Genomic DNA, 20,906 nt, shown 5'->3' with positions numbered 1-20,906 from the left:
CCCTGTAGATAGGCAACTTTTTTAAAAAGCAGGTTTATAACTGTGTTGCTGTTGTTCCTCGCTCTCTAAACGAGAAGTCTACTGACGGCCCGATGAGACTGGCGCGAAAAAGACGGAAAATTCAGTGTCAGTTCCTGGGAATCGACGCTGGGCCAGAGTTGCCAATCTCCCAGTTTTTCCTGTATATTGCCAGTTTTTTTTTTAAACAAGCCAGCGAAACAACCAAAGCTGAAAAATCTACAGTATTTTTTTTAATTTTCACAGTTTTATCCAGCTTTTTATCTTTTCGGCACATTCAAGTATTTTACTCCTCAAATGTATATTCTTTTCTTCGATTTGTGAGAGTTCTACTCCACTTCACTCACATCGAAGACTTGTATAACATTTATCGTCTTTTTATATCTATGCTAGCTGACCAGGCAAACGTTGTTCTGTCAAATAAATTATTTCTAGTGAATATTTTGGTGTTGAATAAAACACACTAATGTATTGTAAATGTGTTTGAATATTTTAACGATCTTTAAAATAAATCGAATGTGACCGATAAAAAAAACGAATAACAGACATGTTTGATCTCTTAAAAGTTAAACGTCAACTGAAAAAAGTAATATAAGTTTGTCGTAAAGTAGAAAAAATTAAATATAGAAAATCAATATTTATTGCTGTCTCCTTGTTAGAAAATACGTGCATGAGATTTTCAACATGGCTTAGTTTATAACAGCTTGGTCTCGTTCATAAATTGGACAACAGCGATACTCCAGCTAACTTCAATGGAGCTGATTAATCGGCCTGTTTGCAATCGCGTTATTTTATCGTTGTCATTCAATCAAGGAGTATTCACATCGGTAATCTAAGTTTGAAACACAGCCATATTGCTTCCTTTATTCATGGATGTTTTTATTACTCTTCACCGATTTGTAGAACTCAATATTCATATATGCATATGAGTGATCGGATTTTACAATTCGAACGAAATCGACTTTTACACTCTTAAATTCGTTCGCCTTGTCGCGAAACAATGGTCAAAATAAGTCATCCGTATTTGTGGTTCAATTCACTCTCTATCTGATCGGCATAATTCCGGAAATAATTCTAAATTGTTGAAATTTGAATGAAAATTATTATTCGATTTCGTTTGGATGCTAAATTTGTTTTAAATATGTTTGAATGCTAAATTTTGCGTGTTTATTCCACCCGAAAAACCATTACTGTTTTTGCTTCATAGAAATGGAACATGGAGACCAATGTTGTTTACGTCGAATTGCGTGGCAAGGTTGGCACATTTGCTCAACTCGATTGGACTTGAGCTTGAACAGAATGCAAAATTGCGTTTTTTCCATTCAACAGAACAATATGGTGGACAATATGTGGGGACGAATACGATCGAACTTCATTTTGTGTTTGAACACACGCGCAATGTCATGACAATGCATTGCGCTTTGGCCTGGCTATAACTAAAGCTGTGTCGGCGTTGCTCATGATAGTGTCTCGCAAGTGAATGTATTATTCCTCGCACCGCTTTTGTTGATTGTGTAGTAAGAATTGCAGTCGTTCAATCTCTACCTTCGCGTATATGTCGACCATAAATTGTTGGCACAGCTTACGATAGCTTGAATTGGCGTTTCTTGACCATGTCAAATCACCATATGATAAACATAAAAATCCATCGAGCGCGCCCTCTGTTTGTTTCGTCGCATGTTCATAAATATTAAATCAAAATGAGAAATGATGTTCATAATGAATTAAGTATCTGTGACGGGGTCTCGTTGGTCTAATGTTTATGCAAGAGAATTTTTGTTAAAGAAACCCTTCTGATTTGCACTGTAGTTACGCGTATTCTTGAGCTTGCCACTCCAGAATACATTCAAGACGTATTGTTCGTCATAGAAATCTCAACTATTTACTAATAAAAATGACGCAAATAGTACTACGTTGAGAAGGCAAACCTTGGGAACGTTAGTGCCATTGAAGAAGAACATAGCGAGGGTCGTATGAACGGTCGTATGAACGCAATTCCAGATTATTGTTTTTTCTTCGCATTGAATTTCTCGTGTCACCGTGCTATCATGATTCCAGCAGCGCTTGTGCTTTGGATCTACACACGTGCTCTCCAGCTGATGTTTTATCAAGGTTGATGGCAATAGCGTGATTGTCATTTTGTAATCCGAGCAAATGTGATTTGAAGAATTTCGATAACTCATTGTACTCATTCAAAAAGGCTTCCAGCTCGTCGGAGATGCTCCCTGCTTTAGATGAATTGATGTTACGCCATCAGTCATTGAACAACTTAAATGAATTCGTTCTGTTGAAAAAACGAACAACGGTTAAATTATTAGAATATTTTTGACACAAAAATAATAAAATCTCAATTAAAAATAGGGAATTGAGGTCAAAAATTAAGGTTATATGTATGGTATGAAGTCAAATTTTTGAAAAAAAATATCCAGACCTTTTTTCTACATAGAGCCACCCTATTCGGTATTAAATGTATGGTTATCGGTATCCTACCGGTATCATATATAGTTTACAACCTATTCTCATACCTACCAAGTATTTTGAGTATAATTTCATCAAAATCGGTCGAGCCGTTTCGGAGGAGTTCGGTAACAAACACCGTGACACGAGATTTATATATATATATATCTATTTAGTATAAGCGAACATAAGTATGGTATGGCATATGTCAATTGTTTCCCTTCTACAAAATCTCCAAATATTTGCGATCGGAAAATCTATAATGAATTCAGGGAGATCCGGAATTGGATTTTACTAACTTCAGTGTAAACGAACACCGAGATGATTCTTTCTTTTGAGTTAAATTCTATCCCAAAAAGGTATGACATTTATTTTGTCAAATTGGAAATATTATTACAACATCCTTGATTCTGACGCATTCCTCAGTAACCGTTGAGCGATTGTCTTCAGTATACAACTAGAACAAAACAAAACTAGGAAGTAGAACAGGAACAAAAACTTTGCGACGAATTCTAGCTTCCAAAAAGAATATATATAGAAATAAAAAATTATAAAGATGAATAAAGAGCAATTCCACGACAAATCAGCCCCGACCCTCTCCGTCTTTTTTTAAACTTTCTACTCATGACGGTATCCCAAAAAACGGCTACCAAAAATCTCAATTTTCATCATCATATTCAAATCACGACTGGTTTTCGAAAAGTCGGAAGAATTCTCGTATTCAAAGCCTGTAATGCGACACGAACAATTGGACATTTGTTCTTTAATTGGACATTTTTGTTATGTATTTAGAAATTTTTGTGCGAGTTTGTGCGATTCTTCATCAAAGGCTGTTGTTGAGTTCATTTTATAGGATTATATATTTTACACAATGTTCTAATGATTATTTGTGAGACTTTCAACAATTTTCCTGTTTTAACTTGCTTCTCACATTGCTTTCTTCGTTTGTCTTGTATTTGTTAATGTGTCCAATTATAGATCACAATCGCCTCTAATGCGGGATGTCCAATTAGAGGTTAATCACTGTATAAAGTTGGATATATCTCGAGAATATGTCATATGAACTGCATTTAAAATGTTTATTATTGATTTTTCAACAACATATTTTAGCATATGAATTTAAAAAAAATTATTTTGATTACGTTGAATACGAATCAGTCGCAACTTAAATTGGTCGTAATGAAAATTATCACTTTGCTGTTTTCGGTTGATTTGGCGTGGAAGTGTTCTAAAACAAGATCAGGATTAGTTAGAATGAAATGACATGTATAACAAAAGTATAATGTTAAAATGTATGATAACAAGTAAATTAAAAATTCTAATTACTTATATTGTCACTGTATATCGTAATTCTTATTGCTAATATAAACAAAATTGAGAAAAAAAATCGACTCTTCCAGCTTTTTTCCAGTTTTTTTCGAATTTATCCAGCTTTTTCAAACATATGGTTGGCAACTCTGCGCGGGGCTTAGCGTGTTAAGGGGGTAACACACTATGAACACCATAAAAAGTATATGATTTCGCGATTTTTTCAAAGAGAAAATAAATTACTATGATAAACCTGAAATCACAGTTTAATCAGGTACTAGCTGAACCGGCAAACTTCGTCCCGCTAAAATTTATTTTTTTGTTATAAAACTTTTCTGCGTTACATGGAATAAATATTTGATACGTAAAATTTGATAGAATAAAGACAGCCCTTAATCGGACAATTCTTTCCTCGAGTTTTACTCACAGTTTTGCAACACATTCGGCTATCCATTTTCATTTTTATAGATAGAAGAAGATATAGGAGTGCGTTTCATCACCTGGAAATATATTTCCAGTTTCGAACAAAGATCAATTTCGTTAACATCAAATGGACTAACAACGCTTGTCACTATGTAATTGTAGAACATATTGGAATTGATTTTTCCGAATTTTCCCATTTTCCTTTAGAGTTTTCCGAAAATTTTCAATTGTCATGTTTGGTTGAAATATTTGTAATATTTTTATGAGACCACGTCTCCATTCCAGAGAATGGTGGTCATACCATCATAGAGACATTTCTCGTATTCAAAAAAACCCTCACAACCCTAGTTCGGCTTCATTTGCTTGATTAATTCTCGAGTTATGCAGAAATTCGTGTTTCATTTGTATGGTAGCCCTCCCTTAGAGAGGGGTCTCGAACTATCATAAAAACCTTCGGTCTACGTCGATCGGTTCAGTAATTTCCGAGTCCATAGGAATCAGTAAGACAGACAGACAGAAATCCGATAAGTACATAGCCTCATCGCCAGATGGTGTCTGTATTGCGAAAGATAATACTATCGTGTAGTACATTCTCGTAAATGGCTACTATCAAAATTTCAGCCGAATCAGCCTCGTAGTTTTGTTTTGGCCGTGTGTGGAAGCGGGCGTGTCCGCGGATTTTAGAAAAATGGAAAAAAGCAATATCGGTCGGAGATTCGATTATTGTTTTGGAAGGGAAATCGCGCAGCGAAATCAAAGAGCGCTTGAATGCAATATACGGTGACTCTTCGATGGTGACCGTCAAAAATTGGTTTAACGAGTTTCAACGTGGTCGCACGTCAATTTTTGATGAGCCACGCCCAGGTGCCCCGAAAACGGCTACCAAGGAGAATAACGTGACAAAAATCCCCGATCTCGTTTTGACAGACCGTCGACTGAAGGTGCGCGGGATAGCTGAAACAGTAGGCATCTTAAAAGACCGCGTGGGTCATATCCTGCAGGAAATTTTGGGCATGAGAAAGCTATCGGCGCGATGGGTGCCGCGTTTGCTCACTCCGCACAACAAGCGCAACTGTGAGACCACTTCAGAGCAGTGTTTGACGCTGTTTAAGCGCAATCCGAAGGAGTTTCTGCGTCGTTTCGCGGCCGTCGACGAAACATGGATCCACTGGTACACACCAGAGACCAAGGAACAATCGGAACAGTGAACTTCACCCGGCGAACGTGCTCCGAAGAAGGCGAAGACTGTCCTATCGGCTGAAAAGTTGATGGCCACCGTTCTCTGGGATTCACAAGGTGTGATCTACATCGACAACCTGGAGAAGGGCAAAACGGTCACAGGGCTCTACTATTCCGAATTATTGTGCCGATTCGACGCCGAATTTCAGAAAAAACGGCCTCATTTGGCTCTTCCACCATGAGAACACACCGGCTCACACCTCCGCCATCGCCACAGCCAAATTGGTCGAATTGCACTACGAACTGGTGCCCCATCCACCGTATTCTCCAATTTTGGCCCCGTGCGACTTTTTGACGTAGGATTACGTCTTTCGGGAACATATTGGGGTACAAATTGAAAATCGAGTATCGAGCACATCGTGAAAATTGTCCAATTTTAAACGCTTATTGCTCAGTCAGTTCATGATGGATTGATTAGATTAGTTATTAGATAGGTTTAAGAGTTGAGTGTGATGAGTATGAGTGAGAGTGTGAGTGTGAACATTGTCAACATATCTTTATATCCCATCCTGTTCCTAATAAAAATATGTCACCCTTCTAAACTCGAGTCTACCGCGAGTAATCGGTTTCTACCTTATTAACAATAGAATTAAGGAAAATTGTTCATAGATATATAGATATAAATAATATGTTTAGTTAAGAATTCGGCTCCTTTAAACTTATGTAATAGAGCCTGTAAAAATAAACGAATTAATAAAAAAAAATTAAACTAACTATCGAACAATTGAAAAATCTCAACCCCTAATCCTACCGGAAATATCCACTTCTGATTGTCGAAATTGACGACACATGCGGCGGGTTCATAACAGAGACATCAAAACCAAGCTGCCAATTAAAATTCGCCTTGGGTTGAATAAACACTCAGAAAGTAAAAATTATAAAAGAAAATTACGTTTTCCATTTCAAATATGTTTTCTTTATATTGAAGTAACATGTTTTTACTTATTAGAAAAATTGATAATTGTGTTCGGTATTGATAATTATCTTATATTATATTGGTGAGTTTTTTTTTTCTCTTTATTTCATCCATATATAACACAGGAGGCATCTGGTCTAGGATCACAGATGGCGGTTTCAATCATATATCGTTCCACTTCGGTGTCTTTTATCTAATGTGCACCATCCAACGACTGTTTACCATCTTTCTGTCATCATCACTCAGTAAACACTGGTGGAGTGAACAAACAATACCCAACAACCAAACAAAACGGTTCTTTTCAGGGCCACCAAATCATTATCAAAGAGTTTAATTGTGTAATTCTTCAAACATATCCAAAATCAACATATAGCCTAACGGGGAATCCTACGTCAACTATGCGGTCGTGTCTCGGACACAACCCTCCTGTGCCTGTTTTTATTTCCAAACTTGAAAAACTCATTCGCCGGGCATTTGACATTTGAGTCGAATGAAGAGGTCATCGTCGCCACGAAGGCCTACTTTGCAGACCTCGAGAAAACGTATTTTTCAGATGGATCAAAGAAGTTGTAGCATCGTTGGGTCAAGTGTATCGAGCTAAAAGGAGACTATGTTGAGAAATAAATCGCCACTTTTCAATTTTTTTTGTAGGCTTAGTACTTATCGGACTGCCCTCGTATATCGTATTACATTTGAATATTTGAATTATAACACAATAGGCAAAAATCTAACAGCACTACTCATAATCGTTTGTGTTTGACTTTCGCTTAGTGTGAGTATATAGAATTTAATCGTTCATCAATATTTAAATTTCTCTCGTGTTTCATCAGTTCTCATCATCGTTATTATTTTACTGTTATTAATTGATAAGTGTTTCGCAGTTTACTAAAAAATATAATCAAGTATAATGTACTTTTTCTTCGCGAAATTACAAAATAAAATGTCCGAAATTCGAATCGAACTGTTTCCCTACAATTCATATTTCGGACAGTTGAAATTGGTGATACTAAAGGGTGTGTCACATCAAATTGCATCACGGAAAAACGCTGTAGAAATTTAATTTTTAGGAATTATATCTTCAGCTTTCGCTTATAATCAGATAAGAGTGTATAGATCACGTTGGCCATGCTTCACTGCCAATTTTTCGTAAATTTGGATAAATGTCGTCGAACGAAAAAGAGCGTCGTGAATTAATCCTGTGCACTCATTTCGAGAATCAGGAGTTGTCACATCGGGACATCGGTAAGATGCTGGGAATCGTCCAATCCACGGTCAGCAGAGTACTAAAACGATACTTCGAGAACCTAACCATCGATCGGAAGGTGAAGAACAGCAAAAATGGATGCTCCGTCAGTGAAAAAGATCACAAGCGCGTAGTTAAGCAGTTTAGACGTGATCCGAGAAGTTCGGTCCGGGATGTCGCTAATAAGCTGAATTTGTCAATTTCATTCGTCCAGCGGACCATGCAGCGGGAGGGCCTGCGTACATACAAGGTTCAGAAGGCTCCTAACGACGATAGGCAAAACATGGTGGGGAAGACGCGAGCCCGGAAGCTGTACACCGAAATGCTGACGAAGCCGCATTGCCTGGTAATGGCCGACAAAACCTACGTCAAAGCGGACTTTCGTCATCTGCCGGGCCTGTTGTTCTTCTCCGCAGAGGACAAATTCAGCGTTCCGGAGGAGATTCGCAAGCAGAAACTATCCAAGTTTGCCAAAAAGTACATGGTGTGGCAAGCGATCTGCTCTTGCGGAAAGCGGAGCGCCCCCTTCGTGATGACCGGCACGGTAAACGGGCAGGTTTACCTTAAGGAGTGCCTACAGAAACGCTTACTTCCACTATTGAAGCAGCACGAGGGCCCGACCATCTTCTGGCTGGATCTCGCTTCGTGCCACTATTCAAAGGACGTGTTGGAGTGGTACGAAGCCAACGGGGTCACCTTCGTGCCAAAGGAAATGAACCCGCCCAACGCGCCGGAGCTTCGCCCAATAGAGAAATATTGGACGATTATCAAGCAGGCCCTTCGGAAGAACCCAAATGTTGTCAAATCGGAGGCGGACTTCAAGAGAAAATTGATTTCTGTTCAAAAATAACTTCAACCTGACGTTGTACAGAACCTTATGGACGGGGTAAAGAGGAAGGTGCGAGCATACGGGCTTGGGCTCGAAGTATGAATAAAAAGAAAATGCCAAAAGTTGTTTAATAGTTTTTATTTTACTGTCTAAAATTTTCAAAAGGATCGGTCTACTGGGCGAAATTCTACAGCGTTTTTTCCGTGATGCAATTTGATGTGACACACCCTTTACACGCGTTGCGTTGGCAGAAAATATTTCATCTTCGGCAGAAATGATGCCATTTAGTGTTCTGGAGAGTCAAATGCGCAAATAATGAGCTGTTTTAAAAGCTTAAAAATGGTTTGTATGTATGTATGTATCTCTTTCTGTTTTCTTTTCTCATTTCATTTGGGATTGTACCAAAAAAAAAGTCCATACGACGTCAATGGGGATCGAACCAAGGCCGGCTGTAATGCAAAGCTATTTTACACGACCACGCTATTCACATGGCTAATGATGCTTCAGCAGTTGTTCAGCAAATACATGATAATATTGCACATGATTATAAAATGAAGTTGGGAAGTGTTTTCTAAGAGTAAGAAAGGAGCGCATCAATGAGAACAATATCTATCTCAGTCTGGGCGTTTATGCAGATAGCTTAATTGTCTTTTGTTTCGCTCGCTCATATTAATCTTATATTGCTGTACCTTGTATATTAAACAAATGCTTACCAATATTTGTGAGACATGACATTTTCTGTTATGTTATGTCTCATTTAATGTCATAAAACGGGATGACCAAATATGAGCTAAAAATCAATTTTGGGTGTACAATGTGAGGTTTCAGGCTTATTATGGATGTAAAGCGTAGATTCATATAGCGCACTAAAATATTTTGAAATCTCGCATAAATAATACACATGTTTTTCAACTACAAACCAGTAAATAGATATGAGAAAAACTGAATAATTAATGGACAATGTTCAAATGTGAAGAAACGTTGAACCCTCCCTACGTTGCCTTGTATCCTGGCAATTCATCAATTCACGGTAAAAGTAAGGTTCACGTTACCCCTGCAGTGGCCACAAGCGAGTTCTGGGATATGTTGTATAAAGAAGTAGAACCTGCGAACAAGTTGATTGAAATGACGAAGCACCAAAAAACTCTAGGAAAAGAAAAGGAAAACTGAGTTAAAACGGGAAGAAAAAGAAATCTAAACATAAACTAAGATGAGAAAGCAGGAAGAACGGATGAAGCAGAAAGAAAAACGTGACGAACTGAAAAAGGCAAAAACAACTGCAAATTCAAGAACAAGGAAGCGAAATGGGAACAAAAGGATAATGACGAAATAGATGAAACTATGTAACAAAAATTAAGAATAAAGATTCATGCTTTGTGAATAACCTTCAATTATATTATTACTTTGAACAACAAATAACTTGAATTTAAATATATAACTATCATTTAGGAAATATAACCCTTACGGTATTTTAAACCATGAAGCTACCAAGAAACATCGGTAAACGACAAGAATTTTGGGGGAAATAGGAGAAGAGGTAAATGTTTGCAAATATCACAAAAGAGGTTGTTGAAAATTATTTCAAGAGTATATTAAAAAAAAACTAATGACAAAAATCCTATTACAAGTGTACCAACCATCAATGGTTGTAGACAATTTCTAACACATTTGTGTGTGCATGGAAAATTGCTGTATACTTTTAAACAGGCCAAATCGTTGTTATTTTCGCATGTTTGTAATTGTACAGAAATAAAAATTGAGCTTAAAATCACAAGAAACCGTTATGTAAACAGAGTGTCCGAAATTTGAATTAACTCTGTTAGATTTTTTTTTTATAAATAATGTCCGAAGTTTGATGTAAAATGAAGTTTACTTTTACCGTGAGTTGATGAGTTGCCAGGTTATACGGTAACATGGCTAGGATTCAACGTTTTTTCTGTTAGTAGCTCATTCAGTTGCATATTGTCCACGAATTATTTAGCTTCCCGCATATCTATTCACTGGTTTGTAGTTGAACAACATGTGTATTATTTATGCAAGATTTAAAAATATTTTAGGGGGTTATATGAATCTACGCTTTGCATCCATACGAAGGCTCATAACTCACATTGTAGTATCACTAATTTCAACTTTCCGAAATATGAATCGTAGGGAAAAAGTTCGATTCGAATTTCGGACACTTTATTTTGTACTTTTTTGAAGGAAAATAACTTTATACAGGATTATATTCTATAGTCAACTGCGAAACACTTACCAACCTACAACAGTGAACTGATAACGATGATGAGAACTGATGAAATACGAGAGAAATTTAAATATTGATGAACGGTTAAATTCTACATGCTCGCGCTAAGCGAACGCTAAACACAAATGATAATGAGTAGTGCTGTTAGATTTTTTCATACTATGTTATGATTCAAATGTTATCTATCTATATATATATATATATATATATATATATATATATATATATATATATATATATATATATATATATATATATATATATATATATATATATATATATATATATATATATATATATATATATAAATGGATTTCTGTCTGTCTGTCTGATTCTGGACTCGGAAACTATTGAACCGATCAACATAAAAATTGGTATGTAGGGTTTTTTGGGGCCGGGGAAGGTTTTCGTGATAGTTTGAGACCCATCCCCCCTCTCTAGGGGAGGGGGGGGCGCGCTGCCATACAAATTAAACACAAATTTCTACATTACTCGGGAATTAATCAAGCAAATGGAAGCAAATTAGGCATATTGAGGTTTTATGGTGCAATAAGCAATAAATGTTTCTATGGTACTTAGACTCTCCACCCTCCTCTCTAAGGGGAGGGGGGCTGCCATACAAATGAAACACAAATTTCTGCATTACTCGAGAATTATTCAAGCGAATGGAACCAAATTAGGCATATTGAGGTTTTAGGATGCAATAAATGTTTTTATGGTAGTTAGACTCTCCACCCCCCCCCCCCCTCTCTAAGGGGGGACTGCCATACATATGAAACACAAATTTCTGCATAACTCGAGAACTAATCAAGCAAATGGAACCAAATTAGGCATATTGAGGTTTTAGGATGCAATAAATGTTTCTATGGTAGTTAGACTCTCCACCCCCCTCTCTAAGGAGGGACTGCCATACATGTGAAACAAAAATTTCTGCATAACTCGAGAACTAATCAAGCAAATGGAACCAAATTAAGCATATGGAGGTATTAGGGTACAATATATGTTTCTATGATGGTTAGACTCTCCACCCCCTCTCTAAGGGGGGGCTGAAATACAAATGAAACCAAATTTTCTGAATTACTCGAGAATTAATCAAGCAAATGAAACCAAATTGAGGTTTTAGGGTCCAAAAAAATAGGGGGGGGGTGGTGCTGCCATACAAATGAAACACAAATTTCTGAATTACTCGAGAATTAATCAAGTAAACGAAGCCAAATTTGGCATGTGGAGGTTTTAGGATGCAATAAATATTTCTGTCGAGTCCCATGAAAATATTACACACATTTCAACCAAAAATATTCCAGCCAAACATGACAACTGAAAATTTTCGGAAAACTCTGGAGGAAAAAGGGAAAATTGGGAAGATTAAATTCCCATAGGTTCTAAAATTACATAGTGACAAGTGTTGTTAGTCCATTTGATGTTTGCGCTAGCGAAATTGATCTTTGTTCGAAACTGGAAATGGATTTTAATGTGATGAAACGCACTCCTATATCTTCTTCTATCCATACAAAAAAAAAAGGATCGCCAGATGTGTCGATAAGAGCAGAACTCGAGGAAGGAATCGTCCGATTTAGGGCTGTCTTTATTCTATGATATTTTCTGTATAAAACATTTATTCCATGTAACGGAGAAACATGTTATTTACAAGTGGATGAAAAATATTGAATGAGATATGTGTCTGAAAATAATCTGATATTATAATGATGAGTTTTGTTAGAAATACTGGGAATTTTATAGTAAAAAGTAAATTCAACGGAGACGAATAGAAGATCAATCAATTAACAGTTCTGCGATTGGACCCATGAATTTGCTCGTAGTAAGAAAACGTGAATGTTTGAAGGTATTGATAACTGTTCAGTCCACCGCTCAACGCAGCGCACTGAATGTACGATCGACAGGATGGCGGAGGAAGTAAAGCAACGAGAGGACAACGAGCGCAAGAATACAACTAAAGGAAATAAAATTCAACCACCAGCATGAACCCCACCCGTGGGCGCGTGGGAGCGGCACACATACGAAAGGAGAGTGCATTGCGAGCGCAAGCAACCTGCTCTGAGTGCAGAGAAGGACTTGAGTTTCAACCGCCGCTAAGCAAAGAAGTTTATTTCGCGTGTTAAAGTTATTTGAAGCAAGAAACTAAAAAGAATGTTTGAACTTGTTAAATATTGTAAATTTGGTGTAAATAAAATGTGTACAAAGGAATAAGTTATTTATTTGCTATCAACCGATTAATCCCTCATTCGGTCTGTGGTGTGGTTTGGTTTTGGATTGGTCCTTAACAGGACCAAAGAAGCGAATGGAATTTTCCATTTGCTTCGCATCGCACACGGCACTGGGCCGCTCGGAATCATTTCCGTGGAAACGCATTCTCTCCTAAGTAGCATAACTGCTACTTTGGTTGAGATTGCCATATTCGTTGACCTTGCGTGTCAGCCGCATGGGCGGCTGTGGAAAAGTTTGGTTCGAACACGCACAAACATGATCGCAGCAAAATACAGTCCACTGCTTCGTGAAACAACATTTGGTCCTTCGAACCGGATAGAGGCCGGATGGCATATGGATGGAATTTGGATTTTTGTCAACGAATTGGCAAGCAAACTGTGCCATGGATTTAAGTGAGTGGATTGGCTGGTTGGTAGCAAAAAAAATTGGAATAGTGAATCGCAAAAAGACTGGAAAAAGTGCTTGCAAATTGCAAAAAGTGAAAATTGGTGAATTGGAGAAAAACATTGGACATTGGTGAATTTAAGACATTTAATGTGCAACAAAAACTATTTCGAGTGAAATTGATTTTAAGTGCTAAAAAATGCAGCGAACGCCTACTAAAAGTGGCAATGGAACTGCCGGCGAAACCGGTGCGCAATCCGGTAGCGGCAATGGCGCCGACATGGATGACTACAACACGCTCGCTAATCTTCGAGGGTTAGCAAAAGGTAAAATCACCCGCTTAAAGAACATGCTGGAGAGAGCGGAGGCGGAACAGACAGAGCTAACACCACCGCAAGTAAAAGTGTACATTAGGAAAATTGACGCTGCTTACAAAGAATTTCACAACTACCATGAACGGATCGTGGCGGTGGTGGCGCATGATCGGAAAGAAGAACAAGATTGTAAGTATGTTGAATTCGAGACGCTATACGATAATGTGTCGATTTTTCTCGAGACATGGCTCGAGAATTTTGCCGCGCCTGACTCTTGTCCTGCTGCTGGTCAATCAGCAACTCATCAGCCGTTGATTGTACAACAATCGCTTCCTCGTGCCATTCCTACATTCGATGGCAAATACGAGCAGTGGGAAAAATTTAAGATCATGTTCCAAGACGTGGTGGACAAGTCAAATGAACCATCACGACTCAAGCTCTATCATTTGGAGAAAGCATTGATTGGGGATGCTGCCGGTTTGATTGATGCGAAAACAATTGCTGATGGCAATTATGATCGCGCTTGGGAAATATTAAGAGAGAGGTTCGAGGATAAGAGGCGTATGATTGATAGGCACATTGTTGGTCTGTTAAGCATAACAAAGATAGTCAAAGAGGATCATTGCGAACTGCGAAAACTTATTGATACATGTGTGGGTCATGTCGAAAATTTAAAATTTCTGGGTCAGGAATTTTCAGGAGTGTCGCATCCTTATTGTCTTATTGTCGTACACATCCTTAGTAGCGCTCTAGACAAAGAGAGCAAACGCGCATGGGAATCTTCAATGGAACATGGGTCGCTTCCGCATTATAATAACACAATCTCGTTTCTCAAGAATCTCATTTCCATTCTCGAAAGATGTCAGGTTTCCACAATTAGCAATGAGAATCAGTTTAATCGTATATCACCTAAAAGAAATGAAATATCTAACAAGCAACCTAATTCGCGAATAAATGCTGCTATGTTTTCAACTAACTGCGAGTTTTGTGAAGGAGATCATTTCGCGTTCAAATGCCCAAGTTTTAATGCATTAAAGATTGATGAGCGGCTCAAGATGGTACGTGACAAGCGGGTTTGCTTTAATTGTTTGAGAAGAGGCCACCGTGGGTTGGATTGTCCATCATATAAATCTTGCTCGAAATGTAAGCGTAGACATCATAGCTTGCTTCATAGAGAAGGAGTTCGTCCATCGTTTAATATTGAGAAAAGAGATACACCACCAGAGAATCAAAAACAGCATTTTACTCCAAGCACACTGACAAATCCATATGAAGGCTCATCGAAGCAGGATATTACTGCCGCTTATTCCAACACGCGTGGAAACACAGCTCAGCAAGTGTTGCTGCTAACAGCACAAGTATTCTTTTTGGATAAACATGGAAATCCGCATATATGTCGAGCACTTTTGGATAGTGGCTCACAAATCAATTTCGTTTCTGAATCGCTGCTCAATACACTTGGAGTACATGTGGAAGAGACGAATATATTAGTCACCGGAGATAGCAACATCAAATCCAAAGTTCAGCATAAGGCTTGCATTCAAGTACTATCAAGGTTTAACAACTTCAGAATAGAATTGGATTGTTTGGTATCGCGTAAAGTCACTGGAATTCTGCCAACTTACGAGATTGATGTCGCTTTGTGGAACATTCCGTCAGAAATGCAATTGGCCGACCCTTCATTCTACCAACCTGGTCAGATAGATTTGCTGATCGGAATGGAGTGGTTCGATGATTTAATCAAAACTGGTCGAGTGAAACTCTTCGAAAACTCACCAACGTTAATTGACTCGCAATTCGGATGGCTTATTGGTGGAAGAGTTGATGGCGACTCTGTATCAGGCTCTATCTTCCATTCACATACCGCAATATCATCAGATGAGCAATTAAATCAACAAATTCAGCGTTTCTGGGAATTGGAAAACGTGGCCTCTGAGCAATGTGTGCCAACCGAGGCTGAAGAATGTGAAGCTAATTTTCAGTCAACATTCCGTCGCAATTCAGAAGGTCGTTATGTGGTTCAACTGCCGTTAAAAGAAACATGTAAGCAACTAGGAGATTCAAGACAGATGGCTATAAGAAGGTTTTACATGATGGAGTCTAAGCTATGCAAACAGCCAGAAATTAAACAACAATATGATGAATTCATTGAGGAATATGTACACTTGGGACATTGCAAGGAAATTAATGAGAAACAGGATAAAGATGGTATTCAAAAGTGGTATTTGCCCCACCATGCTGTGCTCAGACCATCAAGTTCTTCAACAAAATGTCGAGTGGTCTTCGATGCGTCAGCGAAGGTTGGCGGGAGATCTTTGAACGATGAGATGATGATTGGTCCTACTATTCAGCCAGATCTACTGACAATTATTTTGAGATTCCGCAAGCACCGATATGTTTTAAGTGCCGACATTGCAAAAATGTATCGGCAAGTCCTGGTTGATAGTTGTCACACTCCACTACAACGTATACTTTGGCGAAAGAATCCAATGGATCAGGTAAAAGTTTTGGAATTGCAGACTGTCACATATGGAATGGCAGCTGCTCCTTTTCTGGCAATAAGAGCTCTGAATCAGCTATCAAAAGATGAAGAAGTTTCATATCCACGAGCAGCTGAAGTAGTGAAAAAGACTTTTTACGTAGATAATGTTCTTTTCGGGGGTAATAATCTTGAAGAAGTTGTGAACGTTCAGCAGGAACTGATATCACTTCTCAAACTGGGAGGATTTTATTTGCACAAATGGGCAGCTAACAACGATCAGCTTCTAGAACATATCGCAGAAAAAGATTTGGACAAATTGGTAAATATTGAAGGCACAAGCGCAAATGAAATAATCAAAACGTTAGGTTTAATGTGGGATCCTAACAATGATGAGCTTATCTTTTTATCGCAACCAGATTGTGCTACACCAAACCCTACGAAGCGTCAGGTTCTATCGATGATAGCAAGGCTTTTTGATCCCCTTGGACTGCTGTCACCAGTTATAGTTATTGCGAAAATGTTGATGCAGCAGCTCTGGAGAGAAAAAATAGGTTGGGATGACAAGATAAATGAAGAACTTACCCAACAGTGGAAAGAATTCCTAGCCGCATTGCCAACGGACGGGCAATTTCGCATCCCACGACAAGTTTTTATGAATGATGCAGTTAAGACTGAAATACATGGATTTGCCGATGCGTCAATAGACGCGTATGGCGCTTGTATCTACATACGCTCTTTATATGATAATGGCACCGCAAATATGAGATTGATAACAAGTAAATCAAAGGTATGTCCAATCACACCGCTTACTATTCCTAGAAAGGAACTTTTAGCTGCACTGCTATTACATCGATTGGCAGTCAAAGTTGTTACTGCAATGGAACTAGAGCATGTTCCAGTAGTTCTATGGAGCGATAGTCAAGTCGTTCTCGCTTGGTTCAATAAACCACTTGAAAGATTGCAAATTTTCGTTAGAAATCGAATCTCAGAGATCAAATCTAATGACACCGTTACTTGGAAATATGTACGATCAGCCGACAACCCAGCGGACATAGTGTCCCGTGGAATGTCTTCAGAAGCTTTAGCTAACAACCGTTTGTGGTGGAACGGACCATCCTTCCTTCGGACAATTGAGTATAAAGAGGAATTGCTGGAAGTAATGGACGAAAGCGAAATCCCAGAGCTTAAACCAGAGACAATTGCTAACGTTGCTATTGTGGATGAAACACTTTCGATCTTTGAGAAATTCGACTCGTTTCGTAAAACGCAAAGAATAATAGGCTACATTCTACGCTTTATTGCTAATCTTCGGTCCAAACCTGAGGAAAGGAATTTCTCCAAACGACTTTCACTTACTGAAATACGAGAAGCAACAAAATGCATGATACGAGTAATACAAAAACATGAGTTACATGATGAAATCGAGCGCATTCGTGCTGGCAAGCCATGCAACCGAATTGAAAATCTCAATCCGTACATTGATAGTGATGACATCTTGCGTGTTGGAGGCAGAATTCGACATTCTTCTCTTCCAGACCAAGCAAAACATCAATGGATTCTGCCTGATAAGCATCCACTCACACGAGCACTGATAGTGGACATTCATAGAGAAAATCTTCATGCTGGGCCAAGTTGTGTTATCGCCATGCTTAGGCAAAAATATTGGTTATTGAAAGCAAAATCTTCTGTGCGTAAAGTGACACGAAGCTGCGTTACTTGCTTCAAATCAAACCCAAGACTAGCTGGTCAATTCATGGGCGATTTACCATCATGTCGAATCAATGTGGCACCTGCTTTTTTGAAAGTTGGAATCGATTATGCAGGGTCTATCTATGTAAAACAAACGACAAGAAAAGCGACTCCCGTGAAGGGATATATTTGTCTATTCCTATGTATGGTGTCTAAAGCTCTTCATTTGGAAGCAGTTGAGGATCTCTCGACTGATGGATTTCTTGCGGCACTTCGACGATTTGTTTCGCGAAGAGGAGTACCAGAAGAAGTGTATAGCGACAATGGTACAAATTTTATCGGCGCTAAATCAGCATTGAACGAGCTCTACAAACTGTTTCAGACAGATATTACGAAAGATAAGATTAATAGTTTCTGTCAAAGCAAAGAAATAAAGTGGACAACCATTCCCCCAAGTGCACCTCACTTTGGAGGTTTATGGGAGGCGGGAGTAAAGAGTGTTAAAACCATTTTGAATCGCGTTTATCAATCAGCTAATTTAACGATTATGGAATTTGCGACTCTTTTGTGTCAAATCGAGGCAATTTTGAATTCTAGACCCTTATTTTCCCATTCTTCCGACCCAAAGGATCCAGAAGTTTTAACCCCCGGACACATGATTATTGGCAGACCTCTAACAGCCATACCCGAACACTCTTTTATTGATATTCCTATAAATCGATTGCACCGATGGCAACGCATCCAACAGCTGAGACAGCATTTCTGGAATCGCTGGTCTCATGATTATTTGGCAGAGCTTCAATCAAGAGCGAAATGGACAAGAAAGAAGATCAACGTGGCAATAGATACAGTCGTTCTCTTGAAAGAAGACAAGGTTCCAACTCAACAATGGAAGATAGGCCGAGTTGTTCGAACCTACCCTGGTTCTGATGGCCTAGTTCGAGTTGTGGATGTACGTGTTGGTGATACTACATACAAAAGACCGATCCATAAGCTAGCGCCGCTACCCATTTTGGACAACGCATTGATTGAGGACAAGGATCAACAAAGTAACTTTCTTTCTGCCGTGGGAGTATGTTCAGTCCACTGCTCAGCGCAGCGCACTGAATGTACGATCGACAGGATGGCGGAGGAAGTAAAGCAACGAGAGGACAACGAGCGCAAGAATACAACTAAAGGAAATAAAATTCAACCACCAGCATGAACCCCACCCGTGGGCGCGTGGGAGCGGCACACAGACGTAAGGAGAGTGCATTGCGAGCGCAAGCAACCTGCTCTGAGTGCAGAGAAGGACTTGAGTTTCAACCGCCGCTAAGCAAAGAAGTTTATTTCGCGTGTTAAAGTTATTTGAAGCAAGAAACTAAAAAGAATGTTTGAACTTGTTAAATATTGTAAATTTGGTGTAAATAAAATGTGTACAAAGGAATAAGTTATTTATTTGCTATCAACCGATTAATCCCTCATTCGGTCTGTGGTGTGGTTTGGTTTTGGATTGGTCCTTAACAGGACCAAAGAAGCGAATGGAATTTTCCATTTGCTTCGCATCGCACGCGGCACTGGGCCGCTCGGAATCATTTCCGTGGAAACGCATTCTCTTCTAAGTAGCATAACTGCTACTTTGGTTGAGATTGCCATATTCGTTGACCTTGCGTGTCAGCCGCATGGGCGGCTGTGGAAAAGTTTGGTTCGAACACGCACAAACATGATCGCAGCAAAATACAGTCCACTGCTTGGTGAAACAACAATAACAAAAAACAAATTTTTGGCGAGACGAAGTTTGCCGGGTCAGCTAGTTCTTATATAAAATGATAGTGAAATCAAGGGGTTACTCAAAAGGATCAATTGTGAAATTAATTTCATAGTTTTATCATCAGGGCATTGAGCATTTCAAGATATTATAAATTATTAAGTGTCCGATATATGATTCAGAACAGTACCATAGCAGAAATCTTAACAGCATATTAAATTAATTCATAAAAAATATCAACCAAATAATACATGTGCATACAGTTTAGATCTGTTTTCTGCATCAAAGGTCTTAAACGTCCGAAATATGGTTCAGAACGATAACTCATTCGAGAAGTTCCTATCGTCAATAAAAGCTTGAGTTTCAAAAAAAAACGTGAAAATGAACACCACGACAGAATCGATGTCTCATATGCATAGAGAATATACAGATTTCACTAGCTCTGGTTGAAGTACAAGGAACAAATAAAAACATCGTTCCCATTTTTTAGTTTCGAAAATGACAAGCCACAGAAAATGACAATTCACACAAACAGTCCTCCCTATCAATGCTGAAGATTGTTAGGACTATTTAAAGCAAATCGCCAAAAACTTTTTCTATAAATATGAATTGCTCCTTAAAAGAGCCTTTCATTTTGTGTTAATTTACGTCAATCACGGAGAGTAACTACAATATTCGTTCTACCCAAGTTCAAGCTCAGTTACTTATATATGCATAACCCTTGACTTCTCATTTGGAGCGAGAGGCTTTTACCAAAATTAAAACTACTTTCCAACAGCGACACTATTGACAGCAATCAAGCGAAAGTAAACTATTAACAAATCAAACAAACATATACAATCCCTTCCACAATCTGCAGACCACTCACATCAAAAGATTATCATAATTGGCAAGACATCTCCAGAGTCAACAAACATTTGCATTTTTCCCCAACCATTCCAAGCGTGATTTTGTTCGCAACTGATACGTTTTGCACTCGCTGAATCCAAATGCGGCATAGCATAAATCTCCGCACGATTTGCAGTGATGCATTCAATGCGGATAGCGAATGGCGCTTGTATGCTCCACCAAACAATAACAACAGCCACAACAAAAACATCCACTCCCAGTGTGGAAACCCGGCCCCCTAGCCACCAGCGCCATCATAGTGGTGTCCTCTTGTAAAAACTGCACTCGCTGGAACATACGTACATACATACCAACCCAGTCCGGCACAAGAGAAACTTCCAACCGAATCGAGAGCGTTGATTTATCTGATAAGGAACTTGAACATCGTCGTACACCCAGAAGAGCGGCACCCGATGATCTACATCGGGGAGAACTCTTCCAGGACACTAGCGCCCGAGTGCGGTGGTTTGTAAGAGCACTGAAGGGTTCGCCGCCGGG

The 20,906-nt window shown here is 38.8% G+C and overlaps 2 protein-coding genes across 5 annotated transcripts in view; one reads left to right on the top strand and one right to left on the bottom strand.

Annotated features, from left to right (window-relative positions):
- The window catches only part of LOC129777308 (protein madd-4), a 517,165-nt gene that overhangs the window by 447,773 nt on the left and 48,486 nt on the right, over nucleotides 1–20,906 (bottom strand). The gene's annotated exons all lie outside the window — the stretch shown is intronic.
- LOC129773574 (uncharacterized) lies at nucleotides 13,488–20,881 on the top strand. The gene is made up of 2 exons (XM_055777201.1): nucleotides 13,488–16,792; nucleotides 20,728–20,881. Exons 1-2 carry the CDS (start codon nucleotides 13,488–13,490, stop codon nucleotides 20,879–20,881), a joined length of 3,459 nt encoding a protein of 1,152 aa, XP_055633176.1.

This window comes from Toxorhynchites rutilus, chromosome 3 (assembly GCF_029784135.1).
Source record: "Toxorhynchites rutilus septentrionalis strain SRP chromosome 3, ASM2978413v1, whole genome shotgun sequence".
Taxonomy (NCBI): Eukaryota; Metazoa; Arthropoda; class Insecta; order Diptera; family Culicidae; genus Toxorhynchites; species Toxorhynchites rutilus.
The sequence above is the reverse complement of the archived record's forward strand: the minus strand, read 5'-3'. Positions and strand labels throughout refer to the sequence as shown.

Excerpts from the sequence above, each read along its gene's own strand:
- LOC129773574 (XM_055777201.1), top strand. The coding sequence starts at position 13,488 with ATGCAGCGAACGCCTACTAAAAGTGGCAATGGAACTGCCGGCGAAACC. Across the intron at positions 16,793-20,727 it reads GCCGATGCGTCAATAGACGC|TCCGGCACAAGAGAAACTTC; the intron begins GTATGGCGCTTG and ends ATACCAACCCAG.